General features: G+C 34.8%; 1 protein-coding gene across 8 annotated transcripts in view; it reads right to left on the reverse strand.

Moving 5' to 3' along the window:
• The window catches only part of LOC128218273 (FERM domain-containing protein 4A-like), a 101792-nt gene that overhangs the window by 61944 nt on the left and 24041 nt on the right, over positions 1 to 15807 (reverse strand). For 2 of the 8 annotated variants that reach the window (XM_052925899.1, XM_052925898.1), the window contains exon 1: positions 13387 to 13960. The exons of 1 other annotated variant lie outside the window; for it this stretch is intronic. In XM_052925899.1, the coding sequence (XP_052781859.1) occupies positions 13387 to 13656 (270 nt within the window). In that variant the 5' untranslated portion in view covers positions 13657 to 13960. Of the gene's footprint in view, positions 1 to 598; positions 805 to 4833; positions 5149 to 10430; positions 10668 to 13386; positions 13966 to 15807 lie in introns of those variants that run through there. 5 more of the 8 variants (XM_052925897.1, XM_052925896.1, XM_052925901.1 and 2 more) reach the window with 5 other exon arrangements.

Below are 15807 nucleotides of genomic sequence, written 5' to 3' on the forward strand. Positions count from 1 at the left end.
CAACATTTACGATCTATGAGAAGACATACAAAAACATTGGAGCAGACAGAGAGACTACAGAAGAGAGACTACAGAAGCTGTCAAATGTACTTATGTAAGGTAGAAACAAGGAACCTGGTTATGCAAGAGAAATATAAGTATGTGATATCATCCAACAAACTGTGAAAATCAGTTGAGAAATTTTATATAAAACATAGATAATAATATTAGTAATAAAACAAGAGTGTCACAGAGAAAACAACCAATTGCACATCTGTTTTTTTGCTTCAATCATTTAGTATTAGAGGGGCAATAAAAAAAAACCTGTATATCTATCAAAGCAAGCAATATGGGCCTTGCTATGCATGTGCATATTTCCTCAGGCCTCAGTGCAATCATGTTGACCAAGTTTTATTGAAATATCTTGAACCCTTTCTGTCTAGCCTTGATCCTATAAGTGCCAGGCTATATAACTCAGGGCCTGTCCCATCCAGTTTCCATTGTTTTATGTTATTTGGCTCGACATTATGCAATTTGGTGTAATATAAGGTATTACAAGGCTTTAAATTAGGTCATACTATTGTAAAAAAATAACAAAAAACATTATTATAATGTTTACCTCAATCAAGTCCAGACCATTTTCACTAAGTTCCATCATTTTAAAGCAATTCCGATTAATGTATATGAATTTTTCGCAACAAAATTTACAAAGCACAACAATAGTATACTTGAACTGATTCACAATCCAAATTCATAACCAAGTTAGTAATCCCGATGAAAATCGGCATTCCAACCTTAAGGCTGTTTAAAAACATTTCATCTACATTTTGTACTGAGCGTAAACAGTAGTAAATAGTCATAGATGACTGCTAAGGCTTGTATGTATTTGTATGCTTCATTAAGAAACATGTATGGCTGTCATTTTATTTCATAATTGATAAGTGCCCCCGTTATAGACTTTTCTCCAATATATAAGAACAAACCATTACTTTTGTGGTCAAAGATCAATTTTCATTCTTATAAATTTCAAGTTATGATTGGAGAACTTTATAAAGGTCAATATTTTGCTTTAAAGTCTTAAAAGATATATAGAAACATTACCAAAACAATGTTAAAGAAAACACTTGTGGTGTCTATTTATTTAATAATCAAGTAAAAAATTGAATAAGAGTGAGTAACTCAATCAAAACAAATCAAATACATACATTTTGAAGAATGTGAAGTAATTTCAGAAGCAATTCCAATAGCCAGAAATCTCATTTTCCGCCACTGTCTGGCCGAAAATTGCAAATAAGTAAATGTTGCAATAAATCATTCATTATAATGGCCGTTGCTGCATGACAAGGTACATTATAACGACCTTGAATGTAACAGTAATATTAGTGATGATAATACATTGTTGACTACTTTTTACCATATGAAATATTTATCTGAAGTATTTTCTTCACAAGGTTATTATACCATTGCATAACATGAAAACTAAGAGAAACAATCTATTTTCAGCTGAAAACAATCTTCATTTCATGTCAAAAAGCTATTTCAGCCATCTAATCCACCTAATATCTTCAGGATGGCATTGTTAGGAGTTAAAACCATCTTGTTCATGATCTATCCCACCCTGACATGAAAATCATGAGAGTCCCAAATAATTGGTAGTCATTTGTACAATTTTATCTGAACCTAAACAGCGTTAGTTTGCCTTACAGTTTTCTAAAAGCATGGTTTATAATGAGGTGCTCTTTATCACTTATCATATTATCCCACTTTTGCTGGGAGAAATAACACCATTTTCATGATGTTTTTTTTTTGTAACACAGACATTGTATCTCGAGATATAAGAAGGCTTTTTATTGAACATGATGGGGTGGGGCCAGTCTGGTGTTACATAAGGAGAATTTTACCCGGTAAACCATCAGGCATTGAGCAGAGTCAGTCTGACGAAGGAATTAACATGACGTGAATGGGACATCTGTCCTGCTTGGTGGCTTGATGTTGAGTGGGAGGTTTGTCCTGCTTGGTGGCTTGATGTGAGTGGGACATTTGTCCTGCTTGCTCGCTTGACGTGAGTGAGATTTGTCCTTCTTGGTGGCTTGACATGAGTGGGAATTTGTCCTGCTTGCTCCCTTGGCCTGAGTCCGACATTTGTCCTGCTTGCTCGCTTGACATGAGTCCGACATTTGTCCTGCTTGCTCGCTTGACATGAGTGGGAGATTTGTCCTGCTTGCTCGCTTGACGTGAGTGGGAGATTTGTCCTGCTTGCTCGCTTGACGTGAGTGGGAGATTTGTCCTGCTTGGTGGCTTGACATGAGTGGGAATTTGTCCTGCTTGCTCGCTTGACGTGTGTCCGACATTTGTCCTGCTTGCTCGCTTGACGTGAGTCCGACATTTGTCCTGCTTGCTCGCTTGACGTGAGTCAGACATTTGTCCTGCTTGCTCGCTTGACGTGAGTGGGAGATTTGTCCTGCTTGGTGGCTTGACATGAGTGGGAATTTGTCCTGCTTGCTCGCTTGACGTGAGTCCGACATTTGTCCTGCTTGCTCGCTTGACGTGAGTCCGACATTTGTCCTGCTTGCTCGCTTGACGTGAGTCAGACATTTGTCCTGCTTGCTCGCTTGACGTGAGTCAGACATTTGTCCTGCTTGCTCGCTTGACGTGAGTCAGACATTGGTCCTGCCTGGTGGCTTGACGTGAGTTTGACATTTGTCCTACCTGGTGGCTTGACGTGAGTCTGACATTTGTCCTGCCTGGTGGCTTGACGTGAGTCCGACATTTGTCCTGCCTGGTGGCTTGACGTGAGTCCGACATTTGTCCTGCCTGGTGGCTTGACGTGAGTCCGACATTTGTCCTGCCTGGTGGCTTGACGTGAGTCTGACATTTGTCCTACCTGGTGACTTGACGTGAGTCTGACATTTGTCCTACCTGGTGACTTGACGTGAGTCCGACATTTGTCCAGCCTGGTGGCTTGACGTGAGTCGGACATTTGTCCTGCTTAGTCGTCCGACGTAAGTCCGACATTTGTCCTGCTTGGTCGCTTGACGTGAGTCGGACATTTGTCCTGCTTGCTCGCTTAACGTGAGTCGGACATTTGTCCTGCTTGCTCACTTGACGTGAGTCAGACATTTGTCCTGCTTGCCTGCTTGACGTGAGTGGGACATTTGTCCTGCTCGCTTGACATGAGTGGGACATTTGTCCTGCTTGGTCGCTTGACGTGAGTGGGACATTTGTCCTGCTTGGTCGCTTGACGTGAGTGGGACATTTGTCCTGCTTGGTCGCTTGACGTGAGTCAGACATTTGTCCTGCTTGGTAACTTGACGTGAGTCAGACATTTGTCCTGCTTGGTCGCTTGACGTGAGTCAGACATTTGTCCTGCCTTGTGGCTTGACATGAGTGGGACATTTGTCCTGCTTGGTCGCTTGACATGAGTTGGAAATTCATCCTGTTTGGTCGCTTGACATGCGATCGACATTTGTCTTGCTTGATCGCATGACATGAGTGGGACATCACTTGTCATTGATTATTTGTCAGAGGTGGTCCAAGTAATCCTACGGATTATTCAATTATGTACTATTACTTACTGACAACTCATGTATTCCATTTATTGGGCAATTGAATGGTGGTATAAAAACCAGCATCATGTTAATTATAATGTAAAAAGGGTACATCAAAGGCAAGAAACAGACATGTACCTGTGGGTTACAATGGTTATGGTTCTGCGGCCTCCCACCCATAAGGACATAGGTTTGAGCCCCACGTGGGGAATATTCTTTTGGCCTCTCAAAATGGAATACAGAAAACAGACTCATAGCCAGGATTCATATGAGCTCATAGCTGTTATCACAATCCAGCTATTAAACTACATGCAAAGCCCAAGGAAAATGCACAATTCCAGGAACATGTCTACCTTTTCCCGTCAATGTGACATAGCAGAGATAGAATTTTCCAATAAGTCCAGACTTGCAGCAAGTCAACAAACCTAATATATATGTATATATAGAAGACATATTCATAATTTTGCCTTTGGAGAAAACCATTACAATATATTATAGTGGAATAAAAAAGATGTCCATGAGAGAAATATACCATTTCTTAAATAACGCAAGAAATAGCAAAAGATGACTTTATTCTGGAAATTGTCACAAGCTCGGAGGAAGTGCCTCTCTGTATCACATACATTAACATTTATCTCTCAAATAGTCGAGGTTTAAACAGTAAACATTAGTAGTAACATACATCAATACAAGCTAGGATAAGGAAATTCAATCCTATATAGTGTGACAGATGGTAAGACTTGATAGACTACATTCTCTGACATCAAACAAGGCAACGTCATATGACACAGATGATATTTTACCAAAAGCAAAATGAATACAAACAAGCTCCTACCTTACGTTTTCATAACGGCTGCTGATGATGAAATAAAACTATGTTGTATCAATGCTACATGAACCAATTTATTTTCTTTATATTTCCATTATACCTTATATATCATAAAAATGTGCAATGCCATTTTAAGACTCATGCAGTGCATATTGAAAATGGTGTAAAAAAACTGAGTGATTATATGAATTAATTCACCAGATTCTTGTCTAAGTGATAAAGCTAAGGGTACTTAAGCATGGTTCAGGTTCAAAAATCAGAGAAAGCTTGCTTGTTTTTTTGCTAGACTGTGTCTATTTTAAACATAGGGTTTCAACCTCAACATTTAAATAAAGTTCAATCTCTTCAAAAATTCTCACTTAGCTAATATATATATTATATATATAATATATATATCAATGTATAAAACATTGTTAAAATTTAATGAATCTTGAGTATTTTTTAATATTATTTTTTATAGCTGATAAGCCATCTTACCCAAATCTGACTGAGACGGCGTACCAACAGCTTCGGCTTGGAGCCCATCTTAACTTAAATCCAGACACATATTACACTCAAATCCATACACATATTACACTTAAATCCATACATATCTAACATATATAAACATACACATCAAAATTAAATCCAGGGTTACATCCACCTTTCACTCTTGTTGACACACTACATATAAACCACAAAGCGGACACTCCTATACTTTTTAATTCATCCACAAAAATGTTGTTTCACTTGATATTCAAGAAATATTAATATTTATCACATGTACTACATAAATAGTATGATGAATATATTTTTACATTGTCCTTCCAAACATCTAGAATTTCATACAAGCCTGAATATTAATTAACCTGTCCATATTATATACTACTGGAGTAAAATCGACTTCATGGGTTCAAGTATAATATTTTAGTATAAAAACTTTCAAATTTATCCATTTATCTGATGAACTTTGCCCGTTCACCTCAACAATTATTTTAATTTTTATTATGTATTTAAATACATAGCCTTTAACCAATTTAAAATTGAAAACATAATTAGCCTCAAGTGTGTAATTTCATTTCTTTAAATTGTTTATGTTCAAAGTCAATGCAATTCGACTTCCACATTCTGGATATCAAATAATACACCTATTCCTGTTCTGTTATATAACCTGCAATCTTTTTGGATAATAATAGTTATTTAAATAATTATATAACATTTTTATTTTAAACATTTAAATACTATCTTGTGGAGTTTAACATTATCATTTCCATTCAATTTCTGTATTTTAATGACAATCATAAATTGATGTTATCAATGGATATTTCTCTGCCTTTCTTTGGTAATATGAAAACAGTAATCTAATCCTCTTGAAATATGTTTAAGTTTTTCAGTTCAAACAATGTGCAAGAGAGAATATTTCAGAATACAAGAGCATGGCAAGCAGGTTCTTTTCTCAGATGATCAAGGGACACTACCCCACAAGTATTTACACAGAGTTATCAACTTTGTGTGAACTTGATATTATAAGTTCACACAAAGTTGATAACTCTGTCTAAAATACTTGTGGATTTATATAATAAGTGTCCCTTCATATTATAAGTTCACACAAAGTTGATAACTCTGTCTAAAATACTTGTGGAGTAGTGTCCCTTGATATTATAAGTTCACACAAAGTTGATAACTCTGTCTGAAATTACTTGATAATTACTCTGTCTAAAATACTTGTGGAGAAGTGACCCTTGATATCATTAGTTCACACAAAGTTGATAACTCTGTCTAAAATACTTGTGGAGTAGTGTCCCTTGATATTATAAGTTCACACAAAGTTGATAACTCTGTCTAAAAATACTTGTGGAGTAGTGACCCTTGATATTATAAGTTCACACAAAGTTGATAACTCTGTCTAAAATACTTGTGGGGTAGTGTGCCTTGATATTTTAAGTTCACACAAACTCTGTCTAAAATAATTATAAGTTCACACAAAGTTGATAACTCTGCCTAAAATACTTGTGGAGTAGTGTCCCTTGATATTGTAAGTTCACACAAAGTTGATTACTCTGTCTAAAATACTTGTGGAGTAGTGTCCCTTGTTATTGTAAGTTCACACAAAGTTGATAACTCTGCCTAAAATACTTGTGGAGTAGTGTCCCTTGATATTATAAGTTCACACAAAGTTGATAACTCTGTCTATAATACTTGTGGAGTAGTGTCCCTTGATCATCTGAGAAAAGAATCTGCTTGCCATGCTCTTTTGTATTCTAAAATATTCTCGCTTGTGGCATAGTGTCACTTGAAACTGAATGTACAATCAACTCTAAAGCTATTAACATCTTTTTTTCTTTTTCAAAACAAATTGACATAATGCATTCCTATATCATTTCAAATGCATTGAGTAGCTATTGAAATATTAAATTAACACCTTGCAGTATAGTATACATTATTTTCAAGAATCCTTAACTAAATGTTTCATGTCACTAAGTCCAAAATCTGCTAAAATGTTCAACTTTTACCAAATTAATGTCCACTATACGAATTACACACAAAAACCGCCTGAGCTGGCCTGTCCAACATGGTTTGAGGGTGACATTTTCATACAATAAATGCCTTTTGTTCCCATCAAATTGGTAGCCATTCAACTAACTCTCCTTATTTCATCCTCAAAGCAGTGTACACCTCCCTGTAATCTAATGCAATTTCATACTGGACTATAAAGAGAATAATTCTATAACCTAAATAATACAGCACATCATGTTTTGGATTGTTTTGATGTAAGCCTATTTCAGGACACTATTTTCATTTTATGTTCATAAAACACTCTTGTCAACTGAAAATACCAAATTGCCACACCACAATGTCATCATACTGTCAAATTCAAACGATATGTATATAAGGTCTAGCACTCTCTCCAGCCATTTCGATTAACATACAGAACATTTCCAAGAACCACTTTTTCCAATTCATGATATTACATACTTCACAGAACATGAAAACAATCCATTGACCACAAGTATGGGTAAATCAATGCATTATAATCCCAATACAATACTTTCTCTTTCATAATATACAAAGCACATTCAAGAATAAGCATTTTCCAAGCACAGCAGCTGTTCCCCTACTCCATGTTTTATATCCCATAGCTTGCTGAATCAGCCAGGACAGACAACAATCTACATATCTTCATGTCTCACATGTTTGTCATACCCTGAGTTACATACATACTGCATGCTGCGATAAAGGCCCAGCATCACTGTCAAACAATGACACTCTCACTTAAAGGAACACCACTAACACAGTTGTAATGCATATCTTGAATACTTCTGTTAGTTTATGTCATTTATGTTCTTTTATCTCAATTAGTTAAATTCTCACCTGTAAATTCATTGACTACTACACAAGTTATAGTTGACTACTTCCTCAGACAATAGTTTTTAACTAAAACTTCAGGCAATAGTTTGATTATTTCCTCAGGCAAAAGTATGCCTCAGGCAATAGTTATACTACTTTCTTATGCAATGGTTTGACTTCTTCCTCAGGCAATAGTTAAACTATAACCTTAGGTAATAGTTTTGTTAGTTACCTCAGGCAATAGTTTAAATATTTCCTCAGGCAAAAGCATGCCTCAGGCAATAGTTATACTACTTCCTTATGCAATGGTTTGACTTCTTCCTCAGGCAATAGTTAAACTATAACCTTAGGTAATAGTTTGATAGTTTCTTTAGGCAAAAGTATGCCACAGGTAATAGTTATGCTTCTTCTTTATAAGGCAATAGTTTTATTATTCCCCAGGCAAAAGTTTTACTACTTCCTTTTGCTTTAATTTCACTACATTCTCAGGCAATAGTTTGACTCTTGGGCAATAGTCTGATAATTTCCTGAGGCAGCAGTTTTGTTCTTCTTTCTCTAGCAATAGTTAAACTAATTCCAACCACAATAGTTTGACTTCTTTCTCTATTAATAATTAAACTACTTCAAATGACAATAGTTTACTTTTTCTTTTATACTAGTATTTAACTTCTTCCTCAGGCAATTTTTGACTTCATGTTCTTACAATAGTTTAACTGCTTCCAATGACAACAGTTTTGACTAGTTCCTAAGGCAAAGAATAGATTAACTACTTTCTTGGGCAATAGTTTTACTGCTTCCTCAGGCAATATTTGTACTTACTTCATCAAGCAATGGTTTGACTAATTCCTTAGGCAATAGTTTATTACTTCCTCAGGCAAAAGATAAACTACATCCTTGGGCAATGCAATGGTTGAACTACTTATTCAGGCAATAGTTGGAGTACATCCTGAGGGAATAATTTTACTTCTGATGGTAATAATTAAACTTAGATACTTCCTCGGGCAATAGTACTACTTATAACTTCCACAGGCAATAGTATGGCTAAGTCCACAGGCAATAGTTTGACTATTTCTTTCAGGCAATAGCTGTATTCTTCCTTCAGCAAATGTTTGACATCTATTTCAGGCAAAAGTGTGAGTTAATTCTCAGGAGAAGTTTAAGTACTTTCTCAGGTAATGGCTTTTCTACTGCAATATTAAATTTTGATTGCTTTCTCAAGCACTACCATTGTCTATAACATCGGCATTGTCTATAGCATGACGACTACTAACTGCAACACAATCAGACAAGCACACTTCCAACTCTCTTCAAATAAGAATTTACTCTGACAGTCAGAACACAGAAATGCAGGAAAATAGGGTCAGAAATTTCCCACAGCCAATTGGTTGCATGTTTGCTTGCATAACTGATACAGGTAATATCTACTTTCCATTTTTCATCAAATACCTCATACATTAAGATCATCATCTATGCCAGATCAGAGACTCAGGAAATGTGAATCATAAGAAGTAAATGGTTAACTAAAATGTTATATTTTTGAATTTCAAAATTTGAACTCTTTTAACTGATAAAATAATTTGATTGAATTTGTTTGATTGACTTGATCAGTGAATGAAACCTGTAAATAACAAATGCATGGACATGAAACCACTGGTAGCATTTTCTAATCTTTAATAGGTATGCATCTCCCTTTCAAATTTGTCCAAGGTAATTAATGTCCCAAGATCATTTGTACAACAGCCTGTGGGATATTTTGCTCTGAGTGAGGCTATAACGTGACAGCATAATTACAGTAGATGTTAAGATGGCCACTTAGGTGTGGCCCAATGACATTCGAGGGTTTTCTTTTAAATTTTCGGTTCATTTATTTTACCTAGATCATTTCTAACAAATGCACACAAAAATAGTTTTATAGAGTATATTTCAGTCAGTCTCATATTTCACCAAGGCAATATTTGTTTTGTGTGGGTCAATGACAATCAAGGTTTTTTCAAAATTTCTCTTCATTTAATAAATTTAATCAGATCAATTCTAACTTATGCATCAGCAAACACCAAAGATTGCCTGTGAATTTTGACCATCTACAGTAAAAAGAGCACTGGTGATCTGTAGATGCCAAAATATAGGTAAGAGCTTGCTTAGATACTGCCAATTCCAGCTTGTCAAGACATACCTTGAAATACTGCCCTTGATGACAAACGTCATAAACAGGCATTGTGAAAACAAAGCATTTCACAGACTTCTTGGCTCAGTTCCATAAAGATCTTAATAGGAAAGTAAAATGGTCATATTTGTGTTTGTTTTCTGTATAATTGCAAAACCTTAATGTTGAAATCACAATAAATATGAAACAATTTGTTTTTAACTTCGTTGTTGCTCACTGTTTTGTTCCTACCGATGTAAGATTTTTGATGTTACACGAGTATTTAATTCCATTAGGACACAGGTCACCAACTTGAAGGTATACATATTTACCTATCTTAACTAAGATGCGGATAAAAAATCACTGATATCATATATATATTTTGATAAAAAATTGTATCAATAAATAAAAGGACAAGGCTGTAAAATACTTTTTTAAAAGTTTTTACTTTGACCACCTCTGACAAGTGACAAATAAAGCGAGAAGATGCACAACTGTGTCATTATAATGAAACAAAGGGACGAAACATTTACAAACACATATAAGACTGACAGTGACTCACAATACTGACAAAGAGAAGTAAACTCATACAACAAGACCTTACCCTTGGAAGACTTCCGTATTCCTTCAATAATTCCAACATATTTCTGGTCTCTAACACAAAACTGTAAGTTCAAACATACAAACAAACATCTCAATAATTGGCACACACTTTCCTAGAAAATCGCATTTAAACACTATTTTCCGCTGGTGTTAGTAACTCTAAACCATCCATACCACCATCCAATAGTCTGCACTTTTTTCTTTCCTCCTTTCCCCAGCTCTCTCAGACATTTTGACACTCAAAGACAAAGCAAAGTTATGGAACCAACTCCCAACGCTGTCATGACTTAATTTTTACTCCCTGTTTTGATGAAAGCTGTTGATAACTTAATCTTTGTATAAAATCAACACTCCATTTACCCTGATACCCAGATTTTGTAAGATTACTCACAAGTATCAGAAAGCATAATTTCAATTTGACATCTGAGTTTCAGTACAATCAGACAGACAGTTTTGGTTTATTTTACGACACAATTCATACATAACTTCTGAGAAGATAGCTCCATGAAGAATTTCAAAGCCTGGAATAATATGCTTATAGTGCAGAATGATCATAAAACATGCTATCTTGTTATGTTTCAGAGAAATAATCCAGGCATGTGCATTTCAGAAATAGATTGCAGGCATGTCTCCATACTCAATTATTCCTCGCTCTTTCGCACTTCCATTAGCTTCTAGTTTCACTTGTGCATTCTATGATCTCGATGGAATTTTTTCGATCAGTAGTGTTTTTTTTGTTTTGTTTTTGTATAACCCTTTTAAAACTCAATCAAGACATTAAGCTAGTGATTGCAGGAACTTGGTTATTCTTCATTATAGCATCAAATACAACATTAACACGACTTGATATGTTTTTAAATTAATTTTTCAGTCTGTCAAAATTCAGAAAAAGTAACAGCTTTCAATGTGTGTAAAAGCTCATGACAAGGTCAGTGTTGAATCAAAATGATCTCAAGGAATATTCCACAGAAAGACTGAAAAACCACATTGTGAAATTCAACATCCTCCACATGTTGCATTCAAGTGCAAGCATATGTTTTCTTCCAAGAAGACCAAAAGAAACATAATTGCAGAATTATGAGGATTTTGCAGAATGCTGCTGATTTTCCCAGACCTTTTGACCATTAAACAATAATGTAGCTCCCATTTCAGCGGCTCTCCAAGTGAGGGCTAGACAGACAAAACTCCCTCCATTTCAATATCGTGTAACATCCATCTTCCACCCAACTCTCCACTTGTAATAAACAACATATTTTTAAGTTTGTTTTTTTCAAATATGTTTTTGAGTGAAATTTGACAAAATATCAAAGTGATATAATTATGTTGGGCCTAAAAAAAGATACATTTGATACGGGTTACCGACCCTACCTACGGAATAGGCGCCGACCCTACGGTTGTTAAAGTCAGTTTGAAAAAAAAAAAAAAAAAAAAAAAAAAAAAAAACAAGACTTCTATTAATACCTGGCTTAATTATTATCATTTTCTTCGAAAACAATTACAGAAAAATAAAATTAAAATGCAAAGAATTAAATGAATGTAGTCAATAGGAAATTATTATTCATGCAACAAATATAGACTAAAATAATAAGAGAACTTTTACAGAAAGTTTAAACAAAGGGAGGTAACAACCCACTCACTGCATTAATAGCTGAATGTATTACCTCCCCTAGAAGCAAAACATTCTATTGATTTATTGAATTAAGTAGTGAACTCATCATTGCTCCTGGCATAATCTTACACAAAGCTCAGCAACATTTCTTAATTATTCATTCTGTCTAGTCTCATCTTGTATCACGAATAATTGTTTAATTTACCAGCAATCTGTCACATAATTATATACCTCAAAGTAAGAAATTATTTATAGGTCAGTATAAAATTATATTTGCTTTAACAAATAAGTCTTTGTAGCCATTTAAGGAGATATGATGACCTACTAACACTTTGTAAAAATACTGGTAATAATCACAGGTAAAAAGACTTTTCTATCATATTTTTTTAGAAAAGCATCGGCCACACCAGAGTTTGACACAGAAATAAATATTTATTTAGGGGAAATCTGGTAATTTGTTGGTTATTTCACCTTCAAACAATGCTTTCATCATAAAAAATTCCATAACCTCAGACAAAGAAGTCAAATGATTGAGCTATAATGTTCATTTTCCTTGTTTATAGTTCCCTTGTTTCTTTGAACCATAAATGTCTGTGAAAACCTGGCCCCTTAAATATCAGGAAATTACTCAAGTAAATTCTCAATCTCAATCTCATTTTTCCATATTCATATTACTTTAGAAGTTATTAGAATTGCACATGTTTTTACACTTTTAAAAGCGCATTCTCTTATATAATTCCAAAGAAAAAATATTCTACAGTAAAAAAACAATTGATTTATGACTCTTTGTTTTTGAACAATTTAATACTCAAGTATGTTTTTGCTCGAAAATTAGTTGAAATTAGTTTCTGTGATGTACTGACTAAAGGGTTTTATCATACACTTTGTATGAGAAAATACGTTTTAAAAACAGACAAGATTTTACATCATATAATGCTTTATGTGGGAAAATTAGTTGAGATTAAAGTATTTTCGTGATATTGAGGCCTCCTGGCCAAGGGTGGAAATCTAGAATGAACCACATTATTTAACACTGAATTTTTAAGAGTGACGTATGTTGCATGGTCTTATTATTACCGTGATGTTGGTCGTATTTATGGTATTTTTTTTAATTGATGGTAAAGTAAAACCACTGTCACAAATCAGCATTTCATTTTCAATCCTTAATTAAACAGGCTATATAAATTGTACAAATTCCTCTTTTAAAGATAGGGCATTTTATAAAAAAATGTCGTCATTTTTCAATCAAATATGATTATTTTATTTTTTTAACAACACTATGGTAGAGCATGATAAAGACTGCTTCAAACACAAAAAATATAATTCTACAACTAACAAAAATACTTACATACAAACTCTTTCCTGCTTCAAACAATTTCACAAGACTGGTTACAGATTTACGAGAACCTTGGCGCACCAGTCCGATCAATGACCGGTCTCGTTTCTTTGGTAACTCATCTTTACCCCCATCCTTTGATGCCCGAACATCCATCGACTTTGCCCGCCTGTCTCGAGCTCGACCTCGACTTTGACTGCGGGCTTCGCGGAACGATGTTCTAGTCCCATCTTCAAACCCAACTGACTTTTTATTTCGCTGAATTTTCTCTGAGGCTGACATGCTTTAAATTGTAAAGCCATATAAAATCCCCCTTTCTCATTAAGAAACTTCTCTTTAAATTCCACTTTTCACATTTTTCAAATGTTTACACTATTTTCTCATACCACATATATATGGCGACTTTCACAAACACGTATGTATTTAATTCATCCTGTCTGATTTTCTGTGATTGGTTTGATTCCATTCTTTACCTATCACTTTCATAAGATCAATCCATCGAACACTTAGCACATCAAAACCACAGTATATAAATCACTTCCTGCTCACTTTATTATTAAGTTTCATCTCAAGTGTTCTCAAGTACCAATTTTACATAGTCCATTCTCTTTTTTGCATTCTACCAATTACTGTCGCCAAAAAAACAAGACAATTCAATACTATAATTAGCAAAATTGCTAGGCAGTCAGAAATTAGGATAACTAAGCTGGAGTCATTTATCTTACTTTATTATACTACGCCTATATCACCATCAAAGACACAAAGCTATTAAAAGCTGAGCTGAACTGTTGTCCCCATAATGGCAAAATGATTATTTTCTGTCTAGACTTAAATACCAGGGAAATTACTATAAAAATAGTAAAAAATGAAATATGAAAACAACAATGTAACTTCAATATGTCAATCGAACCAGGGGCTAAGCAGCAACCCAAAAGAAGCCCTATACAAAAAGTAAAGCAACAAAAGTTACCGACACATTTTTTGTTGACTCTGCAAAAATACTGACGTAAAAAAAATCTGAGGTATTTCCTATATATTCCAATGAAGACAAACGATCGGATGAACAAATTGCAAAACCTTGTCCTGGAAGGCTGCCTACCATATATTACAAGGTAGTAATCTGTTACACAATGATTTACTTCCCATTATAAAATGTTTTTCGCTGATACGGAATGCACATAATGACAATGTTTTAGTTATCAACATCCTCTGCAACAATATGATATTTCATTACTTGACAAAATTCATTATATTACACCACACTTTTTGAAACAAGCTCTCACATAACACAACTTTTTTTTTTAAATCCTCAATAAATTGATCTTGCAAAAAGAAGCGGTTACAACAGTATAATTTTAACTCTCATATTTTTCCATCATCACAACACATTTTTTTACTTCAATTATCCTTTTTCTATTCCAGATATCAGAGAGCACAAATTCTAGGCAATTTATCAAAACAAATGTAGCCAACCCCTCAGGTAGAGTATATGACAATGTAAAGCCAGCTCTTCAACACTAATCAAAGGACACAAATGGGAAACATCGCCCAGAGTTTCCATGAAACCCCAACAAAGTTGAGCAGTCTCAGTTCGATGAGAGTTAGGTCCACTTCCCTCATATAAAGATCATGAAACTAGTTTAAGGGATGTTCAATGCAAAACAGTCTGAAGCATCTCAGTTTCTAACCTCACATGGCACCTTTTCAACGTACTCATGTTCATAATTTCTCTCCAGATGTCTAATACTATTAAGCCATGAAGCTTTAATGTATCATAATTACAGCGTTCATTGACCCATTGCAATTATGATTGCAAGAATTATAAATATTGACGTTATTGAACACAAATAAACCATGACATTTTACAAATATTAATAAATAGTCAGTCTGTTCTGTTCTGTTCTGTTCATGAACAGTTTTTAAAGATGCTTTAAGCTAGTCCATAACTTTATAAATTAACTCTGAAGTTATATACATAGCAGGCTTTTTCTAGGCATTTCAGGATATTTGAAAACATAACAATTTGAGAAAATTATAGCCTTTTAATAAGAATCTTTGAAAATGGGAATAAAAAATTCAGAAGATTTAGCAAAGTGGGGAATTCTGAACATTTATTTTAAGAACATTCTTATTGGGAAAGGGATGCCTAGAAAAAGGCCTGCAATTTGCCAGCATGGCCTACAGTGGACCAGGTTGAAGCTCCAGAACATGGCATACAGTGGACCAGGTTGAAGCTCCAGAACATGGCATACAGTGGACCAGGTTGAAGCTCCAGAACATGGCATACAGTGGACCAGGTTGAAGCTCCAGAACATGGCATACAGTGGACCAGGTTGAAGCTCCAGAACATGGCATACAGTGGACCAGGTTGAAGCTCCAGAACATGGCATACAGTGGACCAGGTTGAAGCTCCAGAACATGGCCTACAGTGGA

Source organism: Mya arenaria, chromosome 14 (assembly GCF_026914265.1).
Source record: "Mya arenaria isolate MELC-2E11 chromosome 14, ASM2691426v1".
NCBI classification, from domain to species: domain Eukaryota; kingdom Metazoa; phylum Mollusca; class Bivalvia; order Myida; family Myidae; genus Mya; species Mya arenaria.